At 59.7% G+C, this 9,798-nt stretch overlaps 1 protein-coding gene across 1 annotated transcript; it reads right to left on the bottom strand.

The window, feature by feature from the left end:
* Nucleotides 1-1,167: 1,167 nt before the first annotated feature.
* Nucleotides 1,168-9,361, bottom strand: Nxph4 (neurexophilin 4). The gene is made up of 2 exons (XM_051176101.1): nt 9,155-9,361; nt 1,168-2,043 (listed from the first exon to the last, which is right to left on the bottom strand). The coding sequence occupies exons 1-2, from the start codon at nt 9,209-9,211 to the stop codon at nt 1,186-1,188; spliced, it is 915 nt and encodes a 304-aa protein (XP_051032058.1). The 5' UTR covers nt 9,212-9,361; the 3' UTR covers nt 1,168-1,185.
* Between the last annotated feature and the right edge of the window lie 437 nt (nt 9,362-9,798).

Genomic DNA, 9,798 nt, shown 5'->3' with positions numbered 1-9,798 from the left:
ATCACCTCATCCCAAAGCTCTCCCTCCCTCATCCGTCTGCAAACTCAGCGCCCACGAAATTAGGAAGGAAAAGGAAGATCGATGACTCCAGATGCCGCAAACACGGTTCCCCCTCGCTCCCAACCTGCCGCTTCCCTCCAGCCTCGTGGAGCTTACCGGGTTTCAGCCCTCGGCCTACACTGTCCCTACTTCTCGTCCCTTTCAAGGTCTTAACCCTCCTTCCCCCTAGGCCTGTCTCCCAAACACACTGCCGGAAGTCCCAGTTTAGGTTTAATCCCCACTCTATCTGCCTCCACTGCCACCGGCTCTCCTTAGGAAGATGAGCCCCACCTGGGCTGACTTCACTCATTGGTCGGCCACTCCTAGATCAGGTCTCAAATGGACACGCGGTGCTGAGTCTATCAGCCTTTGCCTCGGTTTCCCCCAGCAGCCGCCGAGGAAGGAGGCATTGGCTCAGCCTCCACCGGACAAAAACCCACACCTGCCCCCCCCCCTTTCCTACAAAGGTCTCACACAGGCGAGTATTGGATTTCGCTTTATTTTGTTCCCTTTCCCGTCTGTTTTGGCGTAGAAAAAAAAAATATCACGAGCAGCCAGAGAGGGCAGGTGGAGCCGGACTGCAGGCGGGCGGGCGACAGGGGACAGGGCGAGCGAGGGAGGGAGGGAGCAGAGCGGGGGGGGGGCAGGCAGAGCCCCCTGCTCAGGACTTTTCCTTCAGTAAGGCTGGCAGGAAAGGGGACTGACCTAGGGCACGCCGGAAGGGAAGGGGCTAGATGGGCTGGGCCTTGGGGACTTCTACAGCCTTGCGGGGTGGGTAGGACCAGCGCTTGGGGTAAGAAAGAGGGCCAGGCCAGGCGTCGTAAAAGCTGCAGGCTGGGCTAAGGGGGAACCAATAGGCATTCCTAGGGGACCCAAGAAAGCCTCCAAGCCCGCCCACCCTGGGGCTGTGCTCTTCCTCCCCCAATTTACCGTTGGGGACTACCCCAGCCTCGGGGCCACTCGGGGCCACAAGGAAATGGAGAACCACGCTGGCTTGGCTGACAGTCCCGGCCGGGGAAGGCTGTCCTCCACCCCACCCACAGCGGGAGGAGTGGGGGGGCAGTCACAGGAAGTGGGGTACAGGGAAGGGTCCCACCCAGCGAGGCTGCGATCTGGCGGGAAGCTCAGGGCCCAGGACAGGGGGAGCTACCCAAAGTAGGGGTGCTCACTCTGGAAGTTATAGTCTGGGCACACCTTCTGCACCAGTTTGTAGTCAAAACTGAGGAAGGAGACGAAGATGCAGATGACTTTGAAGGGCTTGGCGCAGAGCCAGGCGGCCTGGCTCTGCGTGTGCTCGGTGAAGCACACCTGGGAAGGGTCGTACAGGCACGGGCGGTGCTTGCGAGCGCGGTTTGTCTTCTCGTATTCCACGTGGCAATTAAAGGCGCGCGACTCCTTGGCCCCCGGCACTCCCAGCGCGCCTCCCAGTGGGCCGGCCAGGGCTCCCCCAAGGTTGCCCCCCAGCCCCTGCCCGGTCACCCCGAGAGGGGGCCCCAGTCCGGGAAGCACCCCTTCTAAAGCCAGCGTAGACTGCAGAGGATGGGGGGCAGGCCCAGGCAGCCAGACGCCCCCGAACTCCACACGCTTGGAGGGCGGCACGATACTGACACTCAGGTTACCCAAGCTGGACGAATTGTGACGGAAGTAGACACTGAAGGTGCCGTTCACATGGTCCACGATCTTGCCGGTCACCAGCAGCGAGAACTTGAGGGTATGCACGCGAAAGTAAAAGTCCCCCCAGCCGAAGATCTTCTTGGCGCGGGCCGCTTTAATGGATGGCTTCCTCTTGGTGCGCGGCGCGGGCAGGCCTCCGGCAGCCCCAGGCTTAGCCAGAGCCCCGGTGTGGTTAGAGGGCCAGGCCCAGCTCCAGGAGCGCGCAGAGCCCAGGCCCTCGGAGGAGCCGGGCGCCGGGAGCTGTGCGCTGCGGGCGCCCCCTCCGGCCATGGCGGGTCGCAGTTCCAGATACTGCGGCCTTCCCGACTCCGCGATCTGGCCGCTGACCGCCTGTGGGGGAAGAAAGAAGAGAGACTCTGAACTGGGCAGTCCACAGCGGTGGCTCGGGAGTGTTTTGGGTTAGGCCTTGGAGCCCTTTCCGAGCTCTGTGATCTTGGCCAAAGTCACTTCAGGTGTGAACCCTAGCTTCTACACCCGTGAAAACGGCGGCTGTCCCCGAGCTCCAGTGTGGGCTCAGACGGCCAGTTTTGGTGTGGGAGGGGAAAGGGGCGACCCTTTCTGGGTAGTCTGCCCTGTGATGTTCCCAGTGATGAGCCTGACCGTGGCATCCTCAACCCCCAGCATCAGGAAAAGAGCTCTTTTCTGCTGCTTACTTCCGGGAGGGGCCTCTAAGGACCCAACAGTGCAGACAGAATCTCACACCACCGGTTGAAGCTGGAAAATAAAAGGGGCGCTCCTCCTGTCCCCACTCCTTAGCATGGAGGAGCTGGAGGAGTCACCCTGCCAGCCCACCGTGCCGGCCTGACTCAGGTGGCGGGCGATCTAGGAGACAGCTCTGATGCCCGTACAAGATGGATCGAGAGGCGGGAGCGACGGGGCCAGGCCCGGGCCATCAATTATCTTGGGGTGTGTGTGGAGGGGGTGGCCGGGAGTGAAGGAGCTGGGAGAGAGCGATGGGAGAGTGAGAAGAAATATGGAGAGGCTGCTCTGGCAGGCATGAGAAGGGAGGGAGAGGAGCAGAGTGTGTCAGAGTGTCAGTCAGCCGGTGCTAGACACGCTGCTCGCCGTAGTAGGGCTCTGACTGCCTGCGAGTCCCTTGAGAAAGGCAGTTCTGTGTGTGCCTGGGGTGGTTGTTATCCTGAAATGGTTGTGTATATGTGTCTTCGTGTTCTGTCTGGGGTAGCTTCAGTCTGTGAAGGCTGTGATGATTTTCTCTGTGTATGTGTCTGTCTGTATGCCCGTGCATTATCAGCAAGAGGAGGCTGTGTGTGTGTGTGTGTGTGTGTGTGTGTGTGTGTGTGTGTGTGTGTGTTCCCATCTACTTGTGGCTGCCCATCCATTGTGTATTTGTGCTTGAATTACCTGGGGTGTGTGTGGGGGTATGCATATGCCCCAATCTCTGTGTGTGTGTGAAGCTGGGTGTCAATTTGTGGTTGTGATGTGTGTGTGTAGCTGTGGTAGTTGTGTGCCTGTGTGTAGAGTGGCTGTGTGATTGTCTAGAGGTGTCATTTTTCCTGCATGAATCCGTTACTTGTTCATGTCAGGGTCTTTCTAAGGGGGTGTCTCCACAGTGACAGTGGCCTGTGTTCATACCACAGAAATGAGTGTGTGTTCCAACAAGCATGCGCACATGGTATATGGATGCCAGGGTGTGCTGATTTGCAGGCTGAGAATAGAGTGGTAAAGGACCCGGAAGCATGGGTGACCCCTCTGTTTGCATCCACCCGAGTAGTAGACACTGTGTCCACAGGGGACAAAAATGGCAGAGCTGGTCTCTGTCCCTGCAGCCTTGTGATCCCGGGTTATTAATGCTGCCGCCACCCGCACGTCATACATATTTATTGCCCCCCTTACTCCTCCATCCAGCTCTCCTCCCAACCCAGGTGAGGGGGGCGGAGGCGGCAAGAGTGATTGACTCAGACAGACAAGCTTGAGCTGGCATCTGACACCCGGAGGGTTCACCTGAGTAGGGCTAGGGGAAGAGGCTGGGGTGGTGAGGGCAGGGAAGACACCCCAGGAGATGGGCTGAACCCCAGGAAGGGGGTTGGAGGTAGGAGTAGGTAAGGCTTCAAGGGCAGCAAAGGGTGTGCTGTTGAGGTCTTAACCCTAACTTCTCCCACGGTGGACTAAACCTCTCCTATTTCCAGCTCTCCCAGCCTTCTCCCCCCCCCCCCAAAGCAGCTGGCTCAATGCTAGGATGCCTCCAGCTATTGCTTCCTAGGACATCCTGGCACTCTGTGTCCTGCACCCAGTCTGGGACTGCTCAGGGCTGGTGGATTCAATCTCCTCAGAGGAAGGGATGGGGTGGAAATGAGGTTTGGCAGGGCAGAGAGAGGGGCCAGGATGTTCCCCCCCCCACCTCTGATCCCAGACAAATTGCTGTCTGCTTCTGTGATCCTTGCAAATCCCTGGGCTTTGGTACCCACAGCCCCCACCCCACTGCTGAAGACTGCTAAGATAAAAGGGAAGAGCTGGGTGGGGGGAGGCAGCTGAAGCGACCTTGGGGATGGGGAGCTTGGACCGGGAGGGGCGAGAGCCTGAGAGGAAACGAGCCGAGAAATGGGAACATGGAATAAAATAAAATCAAATCCTCCCTCTGGCTTCCTTGATCGCTCAGGCTCTTCTTGCTCCCTCTCCTGCCTGCTCTCCCTCGTCCCCTGTTTTCCCATCTCTCTCTCCACCGTTTCCTCAAATCTCTGTCTCCAATTTCCAGTTTGGGGAGTGCCCCCACCCCGTGACATTGTGACATTTCTGTGGCCCTCTCCTCCTCACATCAGTCTCCAGCAGTGGGTTGGGAGCACAGGACTCGGGGGGGGGGGACAAGGTGTGGTAAGGGAGCCCCCTGCGAGCCCCCTCCAACGACTAAGGGGCCTGAGCGATGTGTTGTCCAAGGAGGGAACCCCCCTAACTTGAAAGCTAGTTTAATTAAACTAATTGGGCTCTGTGACATTTGCAGAGGGGAGAGGCTAGCCGGCTGGCTGTCAGCTGGGGTGGGAGGTGGAGGTGTGTGGTGGCTGGACTCCTTCAGGCCTGTTCGGGAGGAACTCAGCCAGGCAGGAACACTTTGCCCCAAGGCAGCAGGCCCACGCACCTGAGGGGGAGTTGAGGCTACCTCCTGATGCTAAACAAACTCCACCGAGGCGGGAGGCAGGGGCTCTTTGGGGACAGGACTGCTGGGAACTGGGAGGGAGGATAATAAGGCTGTCAGGCCCTCAGCCGCATTGCAGGGCGGGCGCACCTCCCCTGGGCCTCCAGCCTGGTCCATAGCTTCTCTTCTTCCCCTTGGGTCAGACTGGGCTTAGGGTTTATTCATGGGGAGGCGGCGACAGCACCCTGTGTTTGGGAAGGGAACAGTTTAGGCCTGGGTTGGGGAAGCAAGCAAATAGCACCCTGAGTCCTTGTGAGTAGAGAACTTGCTGCAGTCAGGTCAGGGAAGGGTGAAGGGGTGAAGTCTGCCTGGGAGCTGGGCAGAGTGACAGTGTGCATGGGGGGGGGCAGATAGGACGGGCTGAGGTATTAGGGCAGAGATGGACCGGGACTAGGATTGGGTACTGGGCTGTTGGAAGTGTGGGCTGCAGAGATGAGGCTGCCACAAGGGTAGTCATGGGGGCAAGATTGGAGAGACTGGAGATGGTGACTAGGTGTTTGGGTAGAGACCAGAAGAATGCAGAAATGCAGAGAGGGTATAGAGGAAGGTAGGTGCTAAAATGGCCACAGGCATGAGCAATGACAGATGGGCAGTGGACCCTGGCTGCCATGAGGATGGGACAGGGAGGCAGTGATGGGGCGAACAGGAAGATGGTTGTTAGGTAGAGACAAGGTTGCGGAAGGATAGAGTCCTAGGACGGGGTGAGGGAACCCACTGGGGACCCTGCAGTGGGAAACGGGAGGAGGAAAGAGATGGGCAGCATGGACAGAGATGGGAGCTTGAGGACAGGTATTCAGACGAGGAAAACGGCAGAAGGCCGGCAGGTGGGCCTGGGAATCAAGTTTGGGAGGGGCCCAGGCCCGTGGAGGCAAAGGGACCTCTCCAGACACTACAGAGCGGGGATGAGGGCCCGCTGGTGAGGGGGCTCTGTCCTTGGGCCAATCGCCCTCTCCCCTGCAGCCCCACCCGCAGCCAGCCCGCGGCCTGCTGTGCAAGGCTCACCGTTATCTGAATTTTGATTTTATTTTATTTTATTTTATTTCCCTGCTTCCTAGAGCCGGCGCGGTCCCCCCGGGAACGGCTGCCCCCCCGCCCCCGCCCCCCGCCTCACTTTATTATTGCAATAAATGTGCCTATAAAGGCGCCAGCTCCAGGGCGCGGTGGGGGTGGGGGGGGGAGCCGCGGAGCGGGGATGTAATTTCCCGAAGCCTGAGCCGGAGGGGGAGTGGGCGGGGTAGCGGTGGAGGAGGGGCAGGCGTGGGGAGAAGGGGAGACTCGCCAATTTCCAGTGCTCAAGGCCGGTTCGCTTTTCCTTCTACTGTATATCCTGGGATCCCCTTTGAGCTTAAGCTGGAAGACCTCTCCATTGAGCCCCTCTCCTGTTAATCTTGCCCCCTTTGCCCGCGCCTAAACTGAGTTATTGGAGCTCTCTCTATCCAAAGTTCCCAAGCTCCTTGCCAATTATTCCACAACTGACCCCCTCTCCTTACCTGCTGTCTTTCAAGGGTCATCTTGCCACTATTCAAGCGTGGGTCCCTGCCCCCGGTGACCCTGCCCTGCCTTCCTTCTGCTTCGTTACTTCACCGTGGTTACCTCCTCCTAGATCTCTTATCTAGCTGCTCACCCAGCCCAAGCATGACCCTTTGCAAATTCTCCTTCCCAACGGTGCCCCTCCCATTCAGGATGTGAGGCTTGGCTGCAAGCTCTGGCCCAAGGGAACTGTCACTGTAAACCCCCCCCCCCTGTCTCTGGCCCAGCTGCGGCCCCTGATTACCCCCCCCCCAAATCCCAGCCAGCAGCTCTGGGCCCAAGCCCAGGCTGTGCGTGCCTAAGTGGCCCAGCCAGAGATTAGCTAGGGGGCCTGAGGAGGGTAAGGAGGTGGGAGGCGGTGGTTGGCACACGGTTGTGGCTGGCCTAGGCTGAGAGAGGTCTAATCCTTCCCTGAGGCAGGATAGAGCTGAAGGGTCCCACAGGCATCCCCACCCACCCTCCCCCAGCTAATTAGTAATTAGTGATTAGTGATTAGTGACTATTGATTGCCTGCTGTTTCTCCCAGTAGGCGGCTGCTTTGGCAAGGGGCAGGGAAGGCAGAGGTATGGATGGAAGAGAAGTGCTGAAGATTGTATTGGGAAGATCCTGAAGCAGCCAGGCCAGCCAAGAAGCCAAAGCCCCCAGGGCAATGGAAACCAAGTGTACCAGACCCTGAAAGGAGTCTCAGGGCCTAGAAGTAAAGGAAGAAACCAAACTGGAGAATTCCTGAGGGAAGGTAGGGCTGGTAGTATCGACGATCAAGATTTCCCAAGGAGCTGTCTTGTAAACTGTGCCCACCAGTGTCTTCAATGTGACGTTTGCCCACTCCCAACACTGGCATCAAGATAACCCTGAACGCAGACACACTGACGAGTGCCCATGTTTACATTCAGGTATGTGAACATCTCTGCTGAGGGCTCACAACCCATGCTCACACTCGACTGGACTCCAAGCCACGGGCAGAGCTCAGGGATATACACTCACAAACCCAGACTCACACAGAAACAACAGATGTGCCCCAGCGTGCAAATACATCCGAGACCCTGGGGGGGGGTCTACACATGTGTACACACCCCACTCACAAGTCCATATGAGAACACATCTCTTCACCCAATTCTCTGTGCAAAGTTGCACACATTCTCACATGTCCACAGGCTGGACCAAATGGCAGAGAGGCCCTTCCCTGCCGATTCCCACACAGCCACCCCACAGCTGCAGCTCTCTCCCGGGCAGATAGACCTCATCTTTCATAGCTCCATGCTTCTTCTCCCTCAAGTCTCCGCCAGATGTTTTATTCCCCTCCAGGGGGCGAAGGAAATTAAACCAGATCTGTCCACGGGGGAGTTAATTTGATGGGGGGGGAGTGGAGAAGTTGGGGGTGGGGTGGGGAACAGGGCAATGGAATCCTTCCCTCTTTGACCCCAGGCCTTCATACATTGTGGTGTTGAACCTGACCCTCTCCTACATCCCCCCTGGTGTAAAACCTGGCCTCGGGGTCAAAAGAAACTCCCACTAGAGGTAGCAATGTTCACACAGTGCACCCCCCCAGCTTCCATCCAATCAAGGTCACTGGGCAGGTGGCTTCGGGGGAGTCACAGGACTCTCCTAGTTCATGTGGGCAGGCTCTACCCTACTGTAATTTTTGAGGACACTGGAGGCCCAGGTGTTTCAGAGAATAATTTGCCTCTTCTGGACTCTCTTAGGGGCTGGCGACTGAGTTCCACGAGAGAAGGCTATGGAGCAGCCACCTGCTCGTCCTTAACCGAGCTGGGTCATAGCTGTGAATGGAAGCTGTGGGTCACACACCCGGGCCCATAGATGGCTGCACTGCGAGGCAGGTACAGTGATCCAGGCAAAGACGGCTGGCGTCTCCAGGGCACACCAGCATCAACATTCACTCTGGGCCCCAGTGCTAAACACCGAGCCTGGGTTCCCTGGACACACGCTAGCACACAGGGGTTGGTGTTAATCCACACACTCCACAAGGGCACGTATGAGCACACCGTGCATGTGAGCTGATGACAGACAGTTTCAAGGAACGGGTCCGGTAGGAGGAGGTCTGGGCCCTTCCTAGCCTTTGGGTCTTCACCCAAAAACCCCAGGAAAAGAGGCAGCGAAGAAGGCTGGGGTGGAGGGCGGGGGGGGGGGGGGAGACTCCCCTCCCAGACAACCCCCACCCATCGGCGCGAAAGGGGGGTGTGTCTGTGAGGTTGTGCAGGGGAGATGGTGTCTCCGCGGGAAATGTGATGGGGGACTGTGGCCAAGTTTGGCCCTGCTGGTGCGGGTCCTGTAAGCGCGTGCCTGGGCCGTGTATGCTCGGATCTCAGAGCCTACCTGGCTTTGTGACAAGTAAGGAGGAAGAGAAATGGGAAGGTAGAGGGTGAGGGGTGGAAGGACAGACAGAAGAAGGCAAGCAAAGTAGGCGCGGAAAGAAGGCTAGGCTAACACCCTCTGGCTTGTCTGTCTGTCTCGCACTCCTTCCCTGTCTGGCGCACTCGCGGGTCGCGCTTCGTCCCCTCCCCCGTCACGCCTGAAGCGGATCGGAGCCCGGCCTCCACCCCGCGCCTTCTTCTAACCCTTAGCCAACTTGCGCTGGGCACCTGGCAGTGTGAAAGCGGGCAGTCTGTCTGTCCGCGTCCCCCCACGACGCACAAAGTTGGGACGCTTAGTGCTGGGGGCGGGGCGGACGCACCGAGCACCCTGGCACGCAGGGTTCTGGGCGTCCGGGACCCCGCGCCTTGGCTCCGGTTCTGTCACCCTTACCTTCCTAAGGAGCCACGGCCCAAAGAGCAAGAGGAGCCATTCCGGGAGCAGCCGCATCTTCCCGGGAGGCCGAGCGGGTCGGGCAGGGCGGGTCCTGGGGTGGGCCGGGCTGGGCGCAGGCAGCACTCGGGGCTCCGGGCTGAGGGCGGCGGCGGGAGCGGGCGGCTCGGCCCGCGGACTGAGCGCCGAGCGAGCGGAGCGGAGCGCGGCGCCGGGGGCGGGGCGCGGGCGGGGGAGAAAGTTGGGTCTGAGTCGGGCGGGCGGGCGGGCGGGAGGGGCGGGGCTCCGCGGTGCTCCAATCCCGGCCGCGCCCCGCGCGCCCCCTCCCGCCCAGCTGGGGGCACGGAAGGTGACTTTCACCGCGACACGCCCCGGACACGCCCCTGGCTCAGGTGTGGAGCCCGAGAGGGTCCAGGGGCTTGGGGGGCGGCACCCCAAAGACGCCAGGTCTGGGCGCGGATGAGGGCTAGGACTGGGCGTGGGGCTCGAGGCCCTGGACTGTACGCACGAAGGGGGCGTCGTGGAACAGGGGCCCCGCCAGGCTCGGTGGCGCGCGCCGCAGGACCAGGGTCCTGGGAGATCGGGGCGCGGAGGGGTCCCTTCTGTGCTCCAGGCCAAGGTGGGTCCCGTGCAGGGAGCTGGAC

This window comes from Phodopus roborovskii, unplaced genomic scaffold, assembly GCF_943737965.1.
Source record: "Phodopus roborovskii unplaced genomic scaffold, PHOROB, whole genome shotgun sequence".
Taxonomy (NCBI): Eukaryota; Metazoa; Chordata; class Mammalia; order Rodentia; family Cricetidae; genus Phodopus; species Phodopus roborovskii.
The sequence above is the reverse complement of the archived record's forward strand: the minus strand, read 5'-3'. Positions and strand labels throughout refer to the sequence as shown.

Coding starts and splice junctions, on each gene's coding strand:
- Nxph4 (XM_051176101.1), bottom strand. CDS start 9,211: ATGCGGCTGCTCCCGGAATGGCTCCTCTTGCTCTTTGGGCCGTGGCTC. Junction 2,044..9,154: donor GGCCGTGGCTCCTTAGGAAG/GTAAGGGTGACA, acceptor CTTCCCCCACAG/GCGGTCAGCGGCCAGATCGC.